This window comes from Halyomorpha halys, unplaced genomic scaffold (genome assembly GCF_000696795.3).
Source record: "Halyomorpha halys isolate HHAL.00 unplaced genomic scaffold, Hhal_1.1 Scaffold4.1, whole genome shotgun sequence".
Lineage (NCBI taxonomy): Eukaryota > Metazoa > Arthropoda > Insecta > Hemiptera > Pentatomidae > Halyomorpha > Halyomorpha halys.
In genome coordinates, this window is record NW_027116287.1 from 3,964,453 (window position 1) to 3,986,763 (window position 22,311).

The 22,311-nt window shown below is 28.6% G+C and overlaps 1 protein-coding gene across 3 annotated transcripts; it reads left to right on the forward strand.

Annotated features, from left to right (window-relative positions):
* Positions 1-7,254: 7,254 nt before the first annotated feature.
* On the forward strand, positions 7,255-21,502 carry LOC106689843 (protein mothers against dpp). 3 transcript variants are annotated; one of them, XM_014435215.3, is made up of 8 exons: positions 7,255-7,396; positions 8,147-8,434; positions 9,033-9,204; positions 10,072-10,281; positions 10,358-10,479; positions 12,515-12,716; positions 18,742-18,982; positions 21,200-21,502. In XM_014435215.3, the coding sequence occupies exons 2-8, from the start codon at positions 8,168-8,170 to the stop codon at positions 21,357-21,359; spliced, it is 1,374 nt and encodes a 457-aa protein (XP_014290701.1). In that variant the 5' UTR covers positions 7,255-7,396; positions 8,147-8,167; the 3' UTR covers positions 21,360-21,502. The 3 variants fall into 3 exon arrangements, with proteins under 3 accessions (XP_014290701.1, XP_014290552.1, XP_014290628.1); XM_014435066.3 differs by lacking the exon at positions 7,255-7,396 and adding an exon at positions 7,713-7,859; XM_014435142.3 differs by lacking the exon at positions 7,255-7,396 and adding an exon at positions 7,887-8,026.
* Positions 21,503-22,311: the final 809 nt, after the last annotated feature.

Below are 22,311 nucleotides of genomic sequence, written 5' to 3' on the forward strand. Positions count from 1 at the left end.
GAGAGAGTAAGGACCAATGGGTTTGGGTGAGGAAGGCTTTGGAATAAAAGGAGGTATATCTGTTTCAGACCAAATCTGAAATAAATGGGATTTTGAGGTCTTAATTGATAAGTATATTTGTGATGTATTTACGATTTTATGAAGGATTGTGGATTGCAGATATGTATATTAAATTTGAAGGTTCATTTCATATCAGTAAGTTCAGTTTTTTATTTCCTCCTTTCACATTTCTACCTAAACATTATTTTCAAAATGGGGAATCGCCCTATAATCGAGGCAATATGGTATGTAGTTTGGAAAAGATAATTAAAGGAGTGTTTTAGATCCATTGGGATTGGCCAGGATAAATTAAACCAACGTTATACACCACCAGATTTAATGTATTTTCTCATCAATATTTCGACCCACATTGTATCGACTACGGTAAGGGAGAAAAGTATCAATAATTGTTGACAAATAATCGAACATAAAAAGTAAGATATTTCTTTGTAATGAGAGAGTGTCTATTAAATATAACAGTTATGAGTATTCCAAAATTATTAATTTAGTTAATTATTACTTTCTTATTCATAACCAGTGGTTCTTCTTAACTTGTGTTACACTCTACAGGAAGCATTACTTCTATTTACTGTACATTTCATATGCAGCTACACTGAATGTCAAAAGTATGCAGAATTTACTTAGATTATCTTTTTTTTTTATTAATTCATCTATTTTTTTAAGGATTGTTACCCATTAGTTGATGTTAGGAGGACACTACACAATAAAAAAAAATAATTTTCCATGTTATCATGAAATAATTTTACAGTTAACATAACAAAATTTTTAGTTAAAACTTTATTCTTTTTCTTTTCAGGAATTTATAGCCATTATTTAACTTCTTCATTCTTTATGTCATCCGAACAACGTTTTGGACTCTTCTGCCCATTATCATGTTCCAAAAATAAAAATATTTACAATTCACAAATTTTACATAGCATTTTAATTTTTTGTAAATATTGTCAAACATTTACATAATTTAATACTTAACCATATATACACCCACCCCACCAATTTATAGCCATTTACAAATCTAAAATGTTTTGAGTTTAAGCCAAATTTCCTATTTATAGTTCTTATTTTAAAAAGAGTAAAGTTTTAACAAAAACCCCTTAGGAATTTAAGTTGTATGATAATGACTGATTATTTATGTGTAAAAGTTTTTGTAATGTTTTGTGCAGTAGAAAAGTATCAAAATTATAGACATTAAAAGTATTTAGAATTCATAATTTTTTTTTGTTTACTTGTACCACCTGTTTAAATTTCCATTTTTATGTTATAAAGATTTCTTCCTCGATGCAGAAGTGATATTCAAACTGAAACTTTTAAAATGAGTCATATAAGTAAAAAATAAACTATTGAAAATAATTGTTTAAGATTAAAATTTAAAAACTTTATTCAGAAAAAATATTCGGAAACTAATATGGGAGACATAAGGAGTATACATGATGTTGTGTTAAATGTAAAATGTTTTACCATGTTAAATATTATAAGTATGTAGGATTGTGAGCAGCCATATTTAAAGTTATGTTAAATGTTAAATGCATGAGAGCTCCTAGCAGTTTTTCTGAGGAACTTGTTTTATAACCTTTCCTTCCAAAACTTCATGCTATTGTTTACTTCTAAGTTTTGATTAAAGTAATTTATTACAACATTCCTAATTAAATGAAAAGTGGAAGCTGTGTGGAAATAGGCCCCCCATTGCTTTGTTGGTCTTCTAATTTGTGAGGAAGAGAATCAAGATAAGCTAATTGACAGCTGTCATTACATTATAATTATTGTCATACATTGCTTTATTAGTTTTAAAAACATCCACAACACTGCTAATACACAGTTACAACACAAACTACGAGCAAGTAATCTAACACAACAAAAAAAACGGTGACGAGCTCAGCTTGTCGGTTTCGTGACGTCATTCTCCATTTAACAGACCATTAACAGACTCTCAACCATATTAACATTATATGTTATATCGTTTTTACATGCTAAAAGAAGGAAATATTTCTAAATTTAACTTGAGTTCCTCCATTTAACATGTTAAACTAAAGATCATGACTACCCCTAATGATGTAGGTTATCCTAACTTTCTAATTTTAATTATAAAAGTCATTGACTAAGATATATTTTGACAAATGCAGAATAGTCTGCAACGTTTTAATAACAATGTTAGCTGTGATATAATATCCTTGAGAATGGCCTAAACGTAGGAGTTATGAGAAAATAAGCATGTTTAAACTAAATGGATATTTTTTTTAATAATCTACAAACAAACCTGTCTCAAACAAGAAATTAAATTCTATATAAAGAAAATAATTAGTGAAATCTAGGCCTAAAATTCTGAACTGTTATTAAATTAATTTATTTATGAATTTTGTTTTGGATATCCGAATGCTTTTTACGTTCACATATTTTAGAGTTTTGTTAAAAATGTGTGTATCAAAACTAATTTTGTTATGGATTTTATTTTTTGTTACTGTTTAGTGTCCTCTTAACATCAGCAAATGGGTAACAACTCTTTAAAAAAAAATCTACATTAATAAAAAATACTACAATTAGAAATCTCAGTAAATTCAAAATACTTTTGATTAATGTTTATCAAAAAAATAATATTTATGTTTGTAATTTAGGTAACCAAAGATTTTTAAAAACACCTAATTTTCGAGTTATGTAACAATTTCGAGTTATGTGAACAAATTTATTAAATTGTCACTCGTAAATGGACTATGTCTAATTTGAAAGGTTTTTTAAAAAGAAATTTAAATTTTTTGTCTATGTCCCGAAATTTTTAATACTCGCTCACCGTATGATATATCGGATCGATATTTAACTTTTTTTCCCTATCTACTTATGATTCTAGCGTTATTATACTTAATATATTTACGATAAAAATAAGGGTTGAAATTATCATCTTATTTACACTGCGTTAAAAAAAAAAAATCGTGACAGTTTATATTGATTCTATCGAAATATACGTAGTAATTTTAAATATTATTGTATTTTCGTAAGCATGGACGTTGGTCCCTAAAAATAGAGCATACAACATGTGTTTGGGACAGTGCACATTGCAATGAATGGGGGTGGTCAAGGGGAAACTACCTGAGACTGGTGCCACTTGGCTGTATATGGGCTACCTGAGAACATCCCCTACCATTGTAGCTATGAAGGCTTAGTAATTTCACAAAAACAGTAATTTCTGAGCTTATATATTAACGAATTCAGCATATTGCAGTATATCTCAATATACAATACTATTCCAATATATCCAACTCAATATTATTCCAATACATAAAGCAGTTATTTCATCCTCATTTTATATTACTTTAAGGAAAACTATTTATAGTTACAAGTCAAAATTGATGAGTCTTCCAACCATAGTCAGGGGAATAAAAAATGGTGGGTGTTTTAAAACGTCACAAAAAAAAACATTTAATTTTTATTCGGAACTCTATCTTAAAAACTACCAACAACACTAGAAAATCTATAAGAACATTATTTTAAGAAGAGTAAATTTGCTAAAATATTAGCCCTAATAGAGTTATTTACGTCAAATAGTTCTCGAAATATAGCCTTTTAAAAAGCAACATTTCATTAACAAATAATAAAAAATCATTAGTTAGTAAATTTATTTTGGGAAAACTATATCTCATGAAACTTATACGTGCAAAGGTCTATTATAGTATAAGAGCCCAAGAGAAGAAAAAAAACAGTTTTACCCCAATGTTTGATTAATTTAATGAAAACTATGTATAATTACTAGACAAAATTTATGAGTCTACCAAGTATAAGTAGAGAGGAAAAAATGGCGGCTGTTTCAAAACTTTAAAAAAAAAATTAATTTTTCATTCGAAGATATAGAGCTTTATAACTACCAACAACATAAATTTGCTAAAAATCAGTCCTAATAGAGCTATTTCCGTTCAAAAGTTCTCGAGATATAGCTTTTTAAAAAGCAACATTTAAAAAAAAATGTATAGAATAAACTGAAAGATCAGTAGTTCAGTGAATTTATTTTGAGAAATCTATATCTCAAAAACCATTTGGCGTACAGATGTCTATTAGCACTCAAATTAAAGCTAGTTTAATGGACTATAAAGCAGTTTATGGCGTTCATCTTCGTAGGAGTAGTAGTTTTCATGATATTTGCTAAAATAAATTAATTAATAGTTGTTCGGACAAATTTTCATGTGCCAAATTTATATTCATATGCGAATATCATAAAAACTACTAACCCTGCAAAGAAATGTGTCATAAACTATATTATAGTAAATTAAATTTTCTTTATTTTGAGTGCTGGCAGACATGCGTACGTCTTATGGTTCCTGAGATGCATTTTTTCAAATATCAAACATTTTATCCGAACAACTAGAAATTAACATTTTGTGAATTTATTTTGTCAAATATCATAAAACCTACTACTCCTACGAAGATAACCATTATAAACTAATTTATAGTAAATTTGAGTAGCTTTAATTTTAGTCCTGGTAGATATCATTAAGTCTTATGGTTTCTGAGATAAAGTTTTCATAAATCAAACTTATTGTCCGAACAACTATAAATCAATTTATTTTAGCAAATGTCATAAAAACTACTACTCCTACGAAGATAAACTTCATTAACTACTTTATAGTCCACTAAACTAGCTTTAATTTGAGCGCTAAAAGACATCTTGTACGTTGAATGGTAAATTTGTTTAGATGTAAGTGTATTTCACCAATTTTTTAATTTACAAACGAAATGTCCAACTTTTTTTTTTTTAACGTTTATTTATTCATTACTGAGTACTGAAGGAATTTTTTTTTATTCATAAATAAAATCACTGAATCGGTCACGGTCACAATGTTCACGGTCTATTTATTATTATTTTTCTTTTATCACTTACAATTAATGACCGATTAGATTAACTAGCCCATTCAGTAGTATTTATATTTAATATAAAATAAATAAGTACATGATATTTGTAAATTATTAAAATATAGTTGAAGTAGTTTTTTGGGGAATTTATTTCCTCAATTCATATTTCAGTAGTTTTCATAATCATCTTAAATAAAATTTAATATCAATAGTGTTATTCAGGGTTTAATCGTTTGGCTTGCAATGAGAATTAACTGAATCCATTGTTTTTTAATGTTTGTAAATTCGTTCGTTTTTAGATATTTCAGAGGTTCTAATGTTCTTCTAAACAACAAATCATGCACAACTAACAGTTTTTTGTTTTAACTATGCGTTAAATTAAAAAAAAATTATTTACTATTTATACAGCTAGTTTAACTGCTATATATCAATTTTCAAATTTAAAATGTTTTTGAGATTAAGTGTAAACTTATAAATTAAAACAAAGAGGAGAAGATGGTCGGGGATACAGTCAGAAATTATACACAAATAATTAAAACTTATTTTATTTGTGCCAACGTTTCGACCTGAACTTCAGGCCTTTATCAGGGCTGAAAACAAAAAAAAAACGAGATAACAACCTTAATTCAGAGAAAAAGAGAAAGAAAATAATAACAAACGAACTTTGAAACATAAATAACAATAAGTTAAGTAGATAGTAGATGATAGTAATAGAAGATAAGATATAATATAGTAGAAGTAAGAATTATACAAAACAAATGATAATAGAAGTCATTAAAAACCAGATAGTGCTCGTGCAGATAAAGAAATAAACATAGTGAAAGGTGCCTCAGAAAATGTTAATGATAAGTGATTGATTAGCACAATAAAATATGTAAATAATAATTAAAAATATATAAACAGTGAAAAAATTGAAATTAATATAGTGAAATGTGCTTATATTTCGTTTTTTTTCTTGCCCATTGTAACATGTACATCGTTTTCTTTCGCGCATTTTATCATGTTGATTACAATTTTTCACTATTTATATATTTGTAATCATTAATTACATATTTTATTATGTTAACTTGTTATATATTGTTTGTTGTATATGTTTCCAAGTGTTTGTTATTATTTTCTTTTTCTCTGAATTAAGGTTATTATCTGTTTTTTTTTATTATCTCAGCTCTGATGAAGGCTTGAAATTCAGATTTATTATTCAAATAAAATACACTTTACTAATTTGTGTATCATTACTGAGCACACCCCTCCCCCCCAACCCCGTCCATCTTCCTCTCATATAAATCTAAACACCTCATATATAATTTTTAATTATATTATTGACTTTACAGTTTTTTTTTTAGGATATCCTTTGCCATTATAGTGATTAGAAGGGGAGCTCCATGAAAATTTTTGTAAGGAACCACATGTTTAAATTACTGTACTGTCTGAATGAGGCGTTCGGTTGTAAAAAATGGGAACTGACAAAATTAAAAATTTTAAAATGTTCAAATGTGTATTAATTAAAAGTGGTACTATTACTTTTTTGAATGCAAATTTCCTAAGAATCGATACATGACCAATAATCGATAGTTTGAATGCGTATCTAACTCAACTATTGGTACCACTGGTATGACAAAAAACTCTTGTTTGAATGTGGAAGATATTTAAATAGAAATTCCAGGAAATCTGAAATTCACATTTCAGTTTTAATAATTTTGTCTTATTTTTAATTTAGAAAATTATTGTTTTTTCTGTTTATATAGCCAAAAACCGATTGTGGAAAAAGTGATAATAAACTTCATTAAAAAAGAAAAACAATCAATTAATAAGGGAATGCTTTTGTATAAAATCTATGGATATGAAACTACACTAATATTTTTATTAATTACTGTGTGTTTGTTTTCTTTTTCAAAAAAATTATAAAGAAAAATAACAAAAAAAAAATTGTTTTTTTTTCTTGTTTGAGGAGGAGAATTAAAACAGTATAAAAATAAATAAAATTAACTCCATGAGTAAAAGAGAGCTTCAAATGCCCTATAAGGATCTGTCGGGCTGTCATTGAAATATAAACATACACATGGAAACAATAGTGTTATAAATCTTAAGTAAAAACAACTAGAATATGAAAGATATAAAAAAATTAATTGGCACAAGGATTCGGTCACAAGGCCTTACATACATGGTCTGTCAATCGCTCTAAATTAATTTGTTAAATAAATTTCGATGGTTCAGACATTTTTTTTTCATTGCAGAAACCCAGCAATGCATATATAAAGTGACACCTCATAATGTGAGAAATTGAGATTAATTATGATTAAAATAATTTGAAGAGGTAATTGTATGAACTGTTGGCAATGAATGAAGAATGGTCAGTGGCACTCCACTACCTGGAAAGGTCAGAGGACGATACTTGGACTACCTGCAAAGGTCACTCTACCCCTACCCTTGTGTTGCTGGAGAAGTGTCCATTAGTCTGGAAAACTCCATATGCCGCCTGGCTGTCGCCATAGATCTCTAGTATTGTGTAAGTATCGCAGTTTTCTTCAATTTTCTTCACATATTGTCCCGCGTTGTGTAACGCGTTCTTTAATCGAGTCTTCTCACCTAGTGCCCTCTTTGTTTTTCTCATACCCCCACCTCCGAATTTTTTTTTTTTTGTTTACTTCAATTTTCACCCTGTTCATATTGTTTTCAAGTGTTCTACAGTTTCGAAACTGGACGAATCATAGCCATAGTGGACATTTGTGCTGTTTCTATCATTGACTACATCCTTTTAAATTGACCTAAGTTTCGACATTTTAAACGCGTTTCAATTTTAATTCAGTTCTATTATAGTGATATAGTGCGAGTTTCATATTATATCAGTGTTCGAGCAATATTTTAGTTAAACAAAGTCATGTATTACAATCTCTATTCGTTTCTAATATCCTTATAAATTTTATAGTAATTGATGGGATTGTCAACATAACCTGTATATGAAGTTCAAGGTTGTAATTGTTTGTCAAATTGATAGCCAATTTAGATCGTGATTATTAGTTATCTCAGAATTTTAAACAATAATTACAAGTTTTTTTAAATTTTTAATGTCTATCTCTTTGCCCTTGGAAATTTAATGTTATCTGACTAGGAAACAGTTTATAATTCACACAAAGAGGTTAGGTATTTTCTTGAGTGCATTGATGTTTTTTCATTATAAATTATACTTACTTAGTAACTGCATGATTTCTAAGTTATTTAATTATTAAAATTCTCATAATGTGTTGTTTGTGTACAGCGAGTAGCTGATATAGTGAGAATGGAAAACTCGGATCCACCGAAATCTAATGGTGCTTTGGCTGCAATTAACAGCTTGTTCTCCTTTACTACACCTGCTGTCAAAAAACTACTAGGATGGAAACAAGGGGATGAAGAAGAAAAGTGGGCGGAAAGAGCTGTTGATGCTTTAGTTAAGAAACTTAAGAAAAAGAAAGGAGCATTGGATGAACTGGAAAAGGCGTTGAGTTGTCCTGGTCAACCTAGCAACTGTGTTACAATTCCCAGGAGTCTAGATGGCAGATTGCAAGTATGATTTTGTTTATAGTTACATGAATCATAGTTACAATTCTATCATAAGCTGTAGCAAATTAATTTTTATGTTATACATTCAATTTTACAATTTTTTAAAATCAGTGACTGTTTGAATTAGTAGAAAAAAAGTAGTGTAATTGAATTGACTAGCTTTTGCCCATAAGAGTTCAAGACAAAATAACCGGTTATTCCATTGTTCAAATTTTGAATAAGAAACCATGTTAGGTTTAATTTGTAAACCTGTAATGGTATATTGCGATATATCCCCCTCCTATTTCTCATGTAGCCATAGATCATACAATAGTTTCATAATGTGAAAGTTGACTTCTATAACCCATTGATTACTTTATTTTTCTTATATTTTGAATTAATTACTTTTTCACCATTGTTGTACGTTAATAAGTGATAATCCAAATAATTTATTTTTAACCAATTAATAATTAACTATACATGGCACACTAAAGAGAAAACTTTTTGTTTTTTGTTAAATGTTTGAATTGCAGAATAATTGTTAGAGGTTTTGAATTTTTTCATTAACTTTTATTTGCCTATTTATATAAATTATTAACTGTAAAAATGTTAATTATTTAAAGGTTTCACATCGGAAGGGATTACCACATGTCATCTATTGTCGTGTTTGGCGATGGCCCGACTTGCAGTCACATCACGAGCTAAAACCAGTTGAGCATTGCCAGTATCCTTTCTCATCGAAGCAGAAAGATGTCTGCATCAACCCATACCATTATAAGAGGGTGGAGAGTCCTGGTAAATTTATTTATTAGTTTCTTTTTTTTTTAGTTTGTTAATTTTGTATAAATTTAAATAAGAACTAAATTAATTATCAGCATGGTATACTCTTTTATAAAGAAAACATTCTTTTAATCAGCAAAATGTTTGTTACTATTTATATGTCTTTCGTCATTCAAATTTTAGTAATGTATATCTCATGGTGGAGGTTCATATCCTACTTTTTGTTATTGTTAAAGTTCTTTAAAGTATGATGGTATAAAAAGGCTAAGTTCCATTGATACATCCTCCATTTTATTCATTTTTATATTGATTTTAATATTTGACAGAATCGGTTAAAGGTGTTAAAGATCACAACAGACAAAAAAAATCTATAAACAAATTAAAAATCTCGCTGTTAAATAAAATATATTGTCTAGTATTTACACATGCATATGTATAGTAGAACTATTTGTGTATGCTTAGTACACCTACCCCTATCACTACAGTCCTGTTGAAGGCGTGCAGTATGGGCCAATTATTGGCCATTAATAAGTAGCTTAAATTATTTTGTAATAGTTTTTCATATGTACCGTAACATAGAACATCTCTTTCTAAATAAGGTATAGTTGTAGGCAAGGTTTTACCTTTTCTATCCACTATCCATGAATATGTATATGAATATGAATACAGTACATAATATTTCAATTGATACAACTGGTAGCTATTCAATCTGTTAATAAATATTTTTAGTTTTTTTTTTGTGACTAAAGATATATTCATTCCACTTTTTTTTTTTTAAATATATTATTTCACTTCTGGAGAGGGGAGCGAGAAATTTTATTTAAGGTTAGAAAAACTCTTTTAAACACTGTAATTATACTTTTTCTTTTACTATGTTTATAGTTCTGCCACCAGTTCTTGTACCACGCCACTCAGAATTCGCACCTGGGCATTCGATGTTACTTCCGTTTCAACAGGTACCCGAACCATCAATGCCGCACAATGTTAGTTATAATAACAACAGTGGTTTCAGTGGAGGACCTCCTTCCCCTATGAGCAGCATTTCGAGCCCTGGCTCTTCTCCTCACAGTCCATACTCTGATGGCATACCTGGTAATTAATAATTTGTTTATAATATCATAGAAGATATATTTTATTTTGATTTATAATTAAATGAATATTATTAAAGATTACGCTGGTGGTCCTACATATTCCAATCAATGTACCAATGATAATCAACGAATGGGGAATACTGAACCTAATGCTATGGACACAACACCAGCACCTGAAGCCTCGGCTGTTTCGTATCAGGTACTTTTGGATATATCTTTTGTCTATATGTTTTATTTTATCATGTTATGACTTCTATATGTTAGAGGTTCTTGAAGTTAGTTGATAATTCTGGAATAAATTATTGTAGAAATCTTTCATCATTGTACGTAGTGTATATTTCAATAATTATTATAATATCAGGTCTCGTAGTTTTCTTACTCTGCTTGCTACCTTACGTGGAGAAGTAAGGGAAATATATAATTTTTTTTCTATAGATTATACTTTAATATTTTAGGGTCCCTGCATAATTTTGAAAAAGTGGTCTATAAAAAGTATTCTGTCCTGAATCTTCCATATTACTAACTGGGTATCAAGCAACTTATATAATCACAAAAAAGTTAGGTAATTTAATAATTATGGAAAGGTTAGGGACAAGTCAAGGTTACAAACAATAAAAAAATGATTCTGAAGCATTCAAATCTAGAAATTAATCTTGATTCAACTTTGTTCAATTTGATAATTAAAGAAAGATTATAAAAACAAAAAATTGCATACCTTTTAAAATTCCTGATTTTGAAATTCCTTTTTTGAGGTAATAAATCTAATCTCTTGTATATTTCATATGATTGTCAAGCTATCTATGTATAAATAATACCTATATAAATAAATAAAACTTCAAAAATTCGGTCCTGGAGACTTTTAGGCTGGGTTTATTGAAATTTGGCACTTAAGTCTCAGGTCACCTCAGGATTTATTTATGAATAAATGAAAGGTCACCGACCTCTGGGATCAGTAAAATTTAATAAGTAAAATAGTCTAATAATTAATGTGTAGTTAATTGAAGTTAAAAGTATTGTAGATTCAAAAAAATGGTCAGGGAAAAAATGGAAATATCTAGAAAAAGACTTTTTTCAAGCTACTTAAATCAACATTCTGTACTAAAAACTTCTAATTATGCTAAATTATTGACCCGTATTCATTAAACTTTAAAAGTAATGCTTTAATTCTTAATGCTATGATTTTAGAGAAAATATTTTATATTAGTTATATAAAGTCGTAATTCGGTCTATGGGCTTAGATTTAGTACACAGTTGATTCCAAAGTTCAGCAATTTCCATATGTAGACAGTGCCTTTAAATATCTGAGTAGTTGTATATACTAGGCGGTCAAGAAACAAAGTCATTTTATATATGTAAACTAACTTTTGGATCAAAATTGTTATAAATTGTGTCCCCTGTTAGAATCGGACTATATAAGACAACTTATGAGACAAACTTGAATATTATTTCATATTGTTGGTGTTACATATAACAGATAATCTTTACAGTTATTCTCTCTGAGCTCAAGAGAATTTCTCCCAATTTATTATTATTTTTATTATTGCAATGTGAACTACATAAAAAGTGTTATAATTTATTCTAGACTAGCTGACCCGAACGAAAAATTTTCTCAAATTATAGGTTTATATTAGAAATTATATGTTAATACTTTAGCCATGAAACTTAAATATCAGTTAAGATATATATATATATATATATATACAAAATATCGTTAAAATAATAAAATAAAATTGTATACAAAATATCGTTACATCATGAGTAACATTTAATACCATAATTCTCAATTTTAGACCACAGGTGAATTTAAAAAAGAAAATCTCACAGATATCCGTTAAAAGGCTAGAAATCCACCAATCTGACTTACATAAAATCAACAAACTTCGCACGTCTAAAATATCAGAAATTCTTTTTTTAAATCTAAATATTTATTTTTTAAAATTATAAAATAAGATTACAAAGTCAGAATAAAACTATTCATTTATGATACAAACAAGAAGTAGACATAAATATGTTTGTATGTTTTTAATTTGAGACAATATAATATTATAATAATATAACAGTACTAAGTTATATGCTATAATAGTTTTAATAACTATATGTCCTAGTTTTAATTTTAGCGCTTATTAGTAACAAAGATATGATTATATTTTTAAGTGGATTTAAAAATTAATAGTATTTTTTTATTATAAACAATTTTATTGTGGTTGTTCATTTTTAAATATTTTTATTTTTAGGAACCCCTGTTTTGGGCGAGTATTGCCTACTATGAACTTAATTGTCGGGTTGGAGAAGTATTCCATTGCCAGGCACGCTCTGTAATCGTTGATGGATTCACGAATCCTAGTTCCAATATGAACAATAGGTTCTGCCTAGGCCAGGTGTCGAATGTTAATCGTAACTCTACCATTGAGAATACAAGGCGGCATATTGGTAAAGGTGAGTAGAAATTTTTTGGATTTATGAAATAGATAATATTTTGCTGTGATATTAACATTTTTTTCCCTTCATGTGCACTTCTGTTGGCAAACATTTAAGACAAAACTCAATTAATCAATTAAAAGGATTTAGTGAATGACATAAATTCTTCCTTATTAAAAAACAATAGTTTATTTAATATCATCAGCAACGTTTCGGGAGATTTCCCCCATCTTCAGACTGCTAAAAAACAAATTCAACCAAACCATAAACATGTGCTTACAACAACACTCATATATCATATACACTCATAGAACTATTTATAAATTATTTACCTGTTAACAAAAACCTATATATTACATATAATTTTCTCCTATTTGTCATTCTTGCTAATATATTACAATATTAATGTCATTTAATGAGTAAAATTTGCTAATGGTCATACATTTTAGGAGAATAATTAGCTTTCTGAAGGTTATCTTCCAGTCTGATAACAACCATATAAACTATAAAATAATTTTCTCCTACCTCTATTATCACAAAGATGAACAATAAAATCTAAAATTAACAATTTTTCAAAAACCATTTCTATTCTATTTATTATATAACATTATTTACTTTTATAATTATAAACATTTTGGCTAAATTAATTCTATATTATATAAAAAAACCACATTAAAATTAAAACGCAAATTAATCAATATTTTGTTCATCTGTAGCTTCTAATTTTTCTATATTTCAATTTAAATATTTTTTAAAGAATCTTTTCTGATTATGAATCTACATGTTTTTCAACACTAATACTTAAATAATTAATTAAAAAGAATGAAATGTGAAAAAAGCTGTCATGGAGATATGAGAGATGGAAGGTGAAAATATGATGCATCTTAGATGGCAGCATTTTGGTTCTGATTGTTCAATTCTAAGAACAAATAAAAAAAAAAAAGATAATGCTTTGTGTCAGGGAAATTATGAGGATGTTTTGGATTTTGAGCTGCCCAAATTGAAGGGCTATGGATGAAGAACTTTTCTCAAACAAAGAGTGTATAAAGTTTTAAATTAAAGTACAGCTTCTCTGAAATGGAGGGTGTTTGCATCTTATTCCACATTCCTTACAGCCCTGACATTGTGCCATTAGACTTCGGTCTTTTCTGATTTCTGGATAATTTTTTGAAAGGTCAGAACTTCAAAAGCAACAAAAATTTCAAATCAGGATCTGAGGAATTTTATTTCTTGAAAAGTAATGATTGGTTGATACCAAATTTATGATTAAACAAATTCAACTTCTGGCTATCATCATCAACTTCATGTGTGCAAAAGTATTTGACTTATGGTGGTCCATGATTATCCAGGAATATATTTTAAAGCTTACTAATAGATTTTTTTCAAATGGGGTTACAATAGTGTTTTATGATCACATCACCTCAATCTATTAGGCGTTACGGCGGATCTACATGTTGGCGGTTCGAACCCGGTCTGGGGTGTTGACTTTTTTCATTGAGTGGCGGTCCCACAAAATGAAAAACTAAGCCCCAACCATGGTTTGGCAGTACAGGACTCCAATGGGAGTCTTGGCCAAAAAAAAGAAAAGTAGCAACAAACACCTTCAACCTCCTATCAGCTCTCAGTTGCAACTGAACAAAGGACAAGGGTGGAGATGCTCTATGAGCGTTCTGACGAACCCCCTTTGTTCTGTGTTCAAAAACCGACTCGATGGATCGGCAACAAACTTGGGCGAACTCATACCAGCCAAGCCAAAGCACCTTTATATTTCTATATAAAGCCCTGTATATATATCTCTGTAATGGATTGAGATCGTCATTTTTAATTTAAAAACTTGAAACTGCTTATTAAAATTCAATGAAAAAATTATAAATAATTAGCAAAATTTTCATCCGTGTTAAAGCCATTTTGGATTTTATTCTTAGGATTTCAGATTTAGTTCTGGCAACCCAAAATATGTATTAATGGAAAAAAATAAAGTATAATATTCAGTAAAGGAAAGTATTGTGATTATGAAAATTTCCGAATTCCATTTTTTTTTTTTTTTTTTTTTTTTTTTTTATATATAGAAATACTCATTTTAACCAATAACGTCCGAGTGTGTGTGTGAACAGCCTTGCTGTGTAATGAAAAGTTGTAAAAAACTGAAATTACTTAACTTAATTCAGATTGGTATATGCCTGGAGTGTGATACATCTTTTTCACTAAAATCAACTTAACAAAAGTGCCATTTAATATCATCAATTTTATCTTTATTTACAATTCTCTAAAATGGCTCTAATGATTTTGATTTAATTCATCATATAATTGAATAATCGAGTGTTATTTAATATTAGATAGGTCTTATCATCATTAAAATAGCTTGGATGGATAGCTTTAAAAAAGTAGGTTTTTCTTTTATTGTCATAACAACAATGAAAAGATTATAAGTGTAATTTTTTTTTCCTAACCAATAATTACAAATATAGTAAGGAGAAGAGAAATATTGCTATTGTGAATAATAAAGTTGTCAAATATAAATGAAGTAATGTTTTCCTTAGTTTTTCAGCTAAAGTAGGATAATTATTTCACACAATATAATTAATGTACATTTTACCTTTAAATTATTTCATATTTTATATTCATCTATTGCTTATTATTACAAACAATGAGAGATGGTTAATATTTTCAAATAAACAGAATTAAAATTAAATTTTTTTGTTGCAATGAAAATTCCTATTTAAGGATTTCTTGAGGTGTGATCAACAATTATCAACTTTTCTCCATCCTAAAATACAATTGTTTAACAAAAGATAAGAAAGCCGTGTACAAAGGAACAGGATTGGAAGAGTTCGAGCACTTTTGGCTATTTCCGATCTTTCAGTCTGTATTACCCCATTAGGTATAAACCATTTTATCCTGTAGTTTATTATCAAATTCTTTCATTGTCCATATTTATCCATTTTCATTGCTATGAATAATGGAGATGTTTGATTATTTCGTATAAACAAAATCAAAGGTAATTAAGAGGAAGTTGAAAATTTGGTCCTCTTAAACTATTTCAATGAGGATAAGACCTAGCCGATATTATATATCATATTGATTATACTTTGATTTAAACATCTTAAGTCAAAATTATTATAGCCGTTTTCGAGAAAATTTAAATGTGAAAAATTGATTATATGAAGCAATACTTCTCGTCAATTAATTTTATCAATAAAGTTGCCATGGCATCAAAGGGCTATTTAAGAGGGTATCTTAAATATGTAATTTCAGTTTTGTATGACTTCGTTTTTAAGCTAAGCTGCGACACAATTGGAACTGATTTGAATCAGAGGACCTTAAAACGTTTAGTTCTGTTAAAAACTCAGACTCTAAATTTTTTATGATTGCAATACTCCCTCATAATCCCCCTGCAATACTCATTCATACATACAGTGGCGGCTAAAAGTATTTGAACACTTTGTGTACAATCACTAATATCCTTTGTTTTTTATTAATTAATTCTTACACCAGTATTATCTACTCTATCTAATGTTTTCCTACAATGCTAAAGCATTAAGAATTAAATTCTTTAGTCACTGGTTAACTATTATGCCGAAAACAATTGAATTGAGTTGTGGGAACTCACAAAAAAATTGTTTGTTTGCGGGCTCAACAAAAATGATATCGCAAGATTGCAGATTTATTAAGTATAAATTTTTCCATGGTCATATACATCAAAAAGAGGTATGAGAAATGTGGGACAACTGAAAACAGTGAGCGAAATGGCTGTTTGAAAAGTTGAATTCCAGGAGGAGAAAGATAAAAATGAAGCTATGAAGCATCCCTCAGAAAGTTCTTGAGGCCTGGCTAATATGTTCCATACAACTACTGTGACAGGACTATCAGATACTGCCTGAATTCTGAAGATCTGCATGGTGGAGTACCTCGAAAGAAACAAAAAAAAAAAATCAACTGTAAAAAGCGTCTTGCTTTTGCCAAAGCTGCTTAGCTTTTGGAAAGATATCATATTCTCTGATGAAAGCAAGTTCAATTTGTTAGGGTCCGATGGGTGGAAGAGTATTTTGAGGTGGTGTAAGGAAGAATTGAAAAAGCAAAATGTTTCTGTGAACATTTGGCGTCCTAACCTGCTTGCAAGTGCCAAAAAAATTAATATCCAGGACTGGTGTTCCAGGAGGACAATGATCCAAAACACACTGCCACCAAAACCAAGGAATGGTTGATATTTAATGTGTCAAAACAGCTGCTCATCCCTCCTCAATCACCTGACATAAATATGTAGGAAATTTATGGCACATCTTACTTCAGAATGTGAGAAAGGATCACATCACTGGAAGACACCATTTGAAACAAGTACTAGTCCAAGAATAGGAAACAATCAGTCTTGACTTGGTCGAAAACTTGATCCACTCCATGCCCAGACATCTACAGGCAATTATTGATGCCAATGGTCTTTTTACGAAATATTAAATTTATATTTATTCTCAAAATAATCGGAAGTGTGCAAATACTTTTTGCCAGAGGAATTCATTATTTTTTAAAAAAATTTCTCCATTCATTTAAAAAGTTAATTATTGTACACATATAGAATTGTTTTAGTTTTATGTATATTTCTTATTAATGTGAAGTTCAATGGATTATTATTTCACTTATGACCAATAGTTTTATAAAAATTGGGTGTGCCACCACTGTAAGTGAGAGTAAAAAGTGTCAAATATTTTTAATAGTTCTACAACCATTCATTAAAATTAAAGGATGATATTTATATAAATTTAGTTAACCATTTAAGAATATTTTTCTTCTAAATATGTTATTCTTTAAGATAATTGTAGACATTTATTATTTATAACGTGAAAAAAAATTTCATTACTGCCCAGGAGGCTATTCAGGATCAGATGAAGTAACAAAATTATGGATGCTATGGTTAATAAGGTAAGAATGTACGTAGCCGTGTCTTGGGTTTATGGATTTTACCATTCATGTAGGATATTTTGGTTGCATCATTATTTTATATAGCATTTGAATTTAGAATTATATTCAGTACTGTAGAAGAATTGTTTGGAATTAGTAATTAGAAAGTTTTTTAGTATAATAACGATTATGGTAAGTCCGTTTTAAATTATTTAATGTTTGTCATGAATTGAATCATGTTAAGTATTTGATTTGATCTAATGTGCCTGTCATTTCAGTTTTTATTTTATTTTTTTAAATATGTTATTTTAAATTATAAAAGTAGCATACTTCAGGTATTTTTTCTTCTTCTTCAAATTTCCTTAGTTCTGTGTAATGCAGTATAGTTTATTTGAATTATTTCTTGCAATGAACCAATTTTTAGATATTGTTTGTATTTTTTATTTCTTTGATATTCTGAAAATTATTTGAATGGTATTATTTGTAGTCTATATGTAGCAATTTTATTTAAGTTAACCATTCTGTTTTGTCAGCATTTATTATTTCCTCTCTTATTTTTAAAGAACAACTTTTTCTTTGTTATTGGAGTGTTTTTCATGAAACTTGTATAAGGTGTGTTACTTTCAATTCAGAAGTGAATGCAAAGAGTTCATTTTATCTTTATTTTCTTTATACGTTTATTTATTTTTGAAAATTAATTATATTTATATTTTTGTTGTTTTACTGTACTTAATTTAATCCTGTAAAGTCTAATGATTAGAAATTTTGTGAAGTCAGTTATTAAAAAAAAAAATTTTATTATCTTTTATCAGTTGCACGCTTCTGACCTAAAACATGAAGATTTAATGGTTTTGTTTATAATGCAATCAATTCTGCCCACCAATTTTCTTTTAGTATCAACTGCTTAGTGACGAAGATCAATAAATTGTATTTATAAATATAATTATTTCTATTTATCTACGTTTAAAAAATATGGGACTAATTTGGTGTTAAATTTATTTTCAACTTACGGCTGGGTTGGATAAAAAGAACCCTGTCGTAATTGTAGAACGTATTGTAGTTAATGTGCACAACTGATTTAGTCATTTCATTGTAGGCTAAGTTTTATTTATTGATAAATCTTATCTAAAAATAATCTTTTAATTTTTAGGAGTACATTTATACTACGTCGGCGGAGAAGTGTACGCTGAGTGCCTTTCAGATGCTGCTATATTCGTACAGTCGAGGAACTGTAATCACCAACATGGTTTTCACTTATCGACTGTCTGCAAGATCCCTTCGGGCTGTTCTTTAAAGATTTTTAATAATCAACAATTTGCACAGCTCCTATCTGAGAGCGTCCGACATGGGTTTGATGCCGTTTACGAGCTTACCAAAATGTGCACAATAAGGTATATTCATTACAATGAATTGTTTTTGCTATCAGTTTGTTATTATGGGGCATTCTCTATATAGTATTATCTTTTTTGTTTTAGTTTTGATGTGTTAATTTGTTTAAATATATATATGATTTTTTATAACAGAGAAATATTCTATTGGTAAATTTACAATTTCTGATTATGGAGATATTGGAAGGTTCATAATTGACAATATGTATTTGATTTTAAGAAGATGGTTTGGGCAGCGGTTGAGAAAGGTACAAAAATAGAAAAAGAACTATTAATCAGCTATTAACACTTGATCCTGGTGATTTTAGGCTCACTTGAATCAATTGATTGAGAAACCACCAGGATTCAGTCATGCAAAGTGGGGCAAAATGTTGGATACTAATTAATAGTTATTTTACTAAACTTAATGATCTTTTATTGGAAGAGTCTCTGAAATTAAACTGGATTTGGTGAATGACACAATTCTTCCTTTTTCAACTGCAATAATTTATTTCATATAATCAGCAACAACGTTTCGGGAAATATCCCCCATCTTCAGGTTGCTATAAAAACAAATTAGGATAGGATATTTTTATCAGGTAAATAGGTTATAAGTAGTTTTGAAGTACATATGATATATTAGTAGTGTTGTAAGCGCATGTTATGGGTTTTTGTTGAATTTGGTTTTATAGCAACCTGAAGATAGGGAAATATTTCCCGAAACGTTGTTGCTGATTATATGAAATAAATTATTGCTGTTGAAAAAGGAAGAATTGTGTCCTTCACCAAATCCAGTTATTTTACTGTTTTTGCAACCTTCTCGCCCACCACCTGGACCATCTTCCTACAGGGCCATTATTTGAAGATGTTCAGGTTTCACTTTTTAAAATCTCGATAATTAAAAGGATAATTTCGAGCTGCAAAACAGTCATAGCTACTTAGTGATAATTCATAATACTTAGCAAAAATTCATAGCACCTCCACTAGGACGACGCGCTTGAGTACCTTTAATTATGGTTTAAAAAATAAATAAAATGAGGGAGTAAAGGAAAATTTTCTGGAGGTACAGTTTTTATTTTATTTCTTTTTAATGACTAAACCATTTAGTGAATTTAAGCAATCAATTGTGAATTGAAAACAAATTTTTAAAGTGGACATGGTGAGGGAGTGAAAAAATAAACTTTTTTTATCTTTTATTTACTACTTATAAATCTATTTTTGAGTTAAAATATATTCTCCATAGTAATATGGAAGGAGTTGTTCTTAATTTTTTCCAATGAATGGCGCTCACATTAGAGGTTGAAAATGGGCCAGACATACGAATTAAAAATTGTATAATGACCCTATAAGTTTATGGATATATGCGGTCACCAAATAAACAAAAAATTATTTTATTAATTAATTACACCTCATTATAAAAAATTATTTAATCAATCAGACGTTTTGACCTGAATTTCAGGTCTTCAAAAAACAAAAAATAAAGATAACCATCATTCAGAGAAACATAAAAATTTAAATAAATAAATAAACCAACAAATTTAGAAATACATATAACAATGAATCAAATATAAAATAGTTGATTAATAACCATCAACCATTTTATATTCAGTTCATTGTTATGTAGATTTATGTAAATTTGTTGGTTTATTTATTTGTTTTAATTTTTATATTTCTCAGAATGATGGTTGTTACCTTTTTTTTTTTTTAAGCCCTGATGAAGACCTGAAATTCAGGTCAAAACATCGGCATGAATAAATAATTATTTGTTCATTTGCTGACTGCACCTCCCCCCTGACCATCGTCTCCACATTTCATTACAATTGATTTTAAATAAAAATGAATGGTTTATTTTTTTTTTTTGTTGAACGTATATTAATCCTACATCTTTCTTGGTCAGAGGCTGACCAGCTGGTCACCAAGTCTCTGGTGGTAGGGGCAGTCAGGTACGTACGGGTGTGAATGCCGCAGTAGGGTTGATCTAAGGCAGACATGCTGAAGTTACATCTTCGAGGCTTTTTGATAATTGCTACAAAGGGGGAAATTATACAATGAGACCACATGACCCCTAATTTTATATAAATTATTAAAAATCCTACAAGGTTCGAATGTTTAAATCAGACAATGATTTTCGTTATGCAGTTAGGCCAGTTAAGAATCTTCTAATATAAAAAGTAATATTTATTTTGATGATTAAGTTTATAATGAAAGTAGTATATATGTTTAACAATATATGTTCCACAGGATGTCCTTTGTCAAGGGATGGGGTGCCGAGTACCATCGCCAAGACGTCACTTCAACTCCCTGCTGGATAGAGGTTCATTTGCATGGGCCACTTCAGTGGTTAGACAAGGTGTTAACCCAGATGGGTTCTCCGCATAACCCAATATCATCTGTTTCATAATTTAAATCTTAAATATCGTATATGTATATATCATGGATTTTATAATTACAACATTTGAATCTATCTCTGTTTATATTATTTTTAAAATTAATTATTCATTTTGATGTTGTCCTCTTATCACTCAGTACCAATAACGTGTACTTCTAAGATGAGATTTGTAAATAACTTCGTTTTATTTAAGTTTATTTATTATTTTAATCTCAAATTGTTATCATTTTGAAGTATCTGTTAATATTATTGTTATTTTAGATAGATAGTTATTTTAGTGTTTATTGTTAAACAAAGTAATAAATACAGTTAAGAAAAAAATACAGGTATTTTTTTTCTATGAAATGTATAACATGGACTATTGTCAGTTTCTCTGGTTGCTGTATTTTATGTTAATTGTAATAATTTTTATATTATATACGTATTACATAATGTATAATAATGACAATTTAAAAAAAGCAACTATAAAAGTAGGTAAAGATATAGTGCCTATGTATCAATTATATTTTTTTTAAATTTTTCTTTTTAATAATATTTATATTATACTGAATAATTGTTTTAGTAACGTAAATACAATTATGCTTGATATTTATATAAAGTCCAGAGTTTTAATGAAAATATAATTTTTCCAATAGATATTTTGTATACTCTACTTTGTATGAATAGACTACATTCTATTCAGTGAAACTTGATATTTACGATTAAAGAATTATAATTTTTTGTAGCCAGATGGTTATTTTTTTAATGTTTAAAAGCGGTGTATCTTATAGAATCAAACATACACCAAGAAATTGGCATGTGTCCTCTGAGTTATTCATGTTACATTTAGTGTAGTTGAAAGTTCATTGAATCTATCAGTTATCTAATATATCAATGTTACTCAAAGGGCAAAGTCACCCGAAAAACTTCCTGTGCTTACCAACTCCTTAGACCAGTGTACATTTTTTCCTTAATAATTTTGGTT

Coding starts and splice junctions, on each gene's coding strand:
- LOC106689843 (XM_014435066.3), top strand. Junction 9,205..10,071: donor TAAGAGGGTGGAGAGTCCTG/GTAAATTTATTT, acceptor CTATGTTTATAG/TTCTGCCACCAGTTCTTGTA. Junction 10,480..12,514: donor CCTCGGCTGTTTCGTATCAG/GTACTTTTGGAT, acceptor TTTTATTTTTAG/GAACCCCTGTTTTGGGCGAG.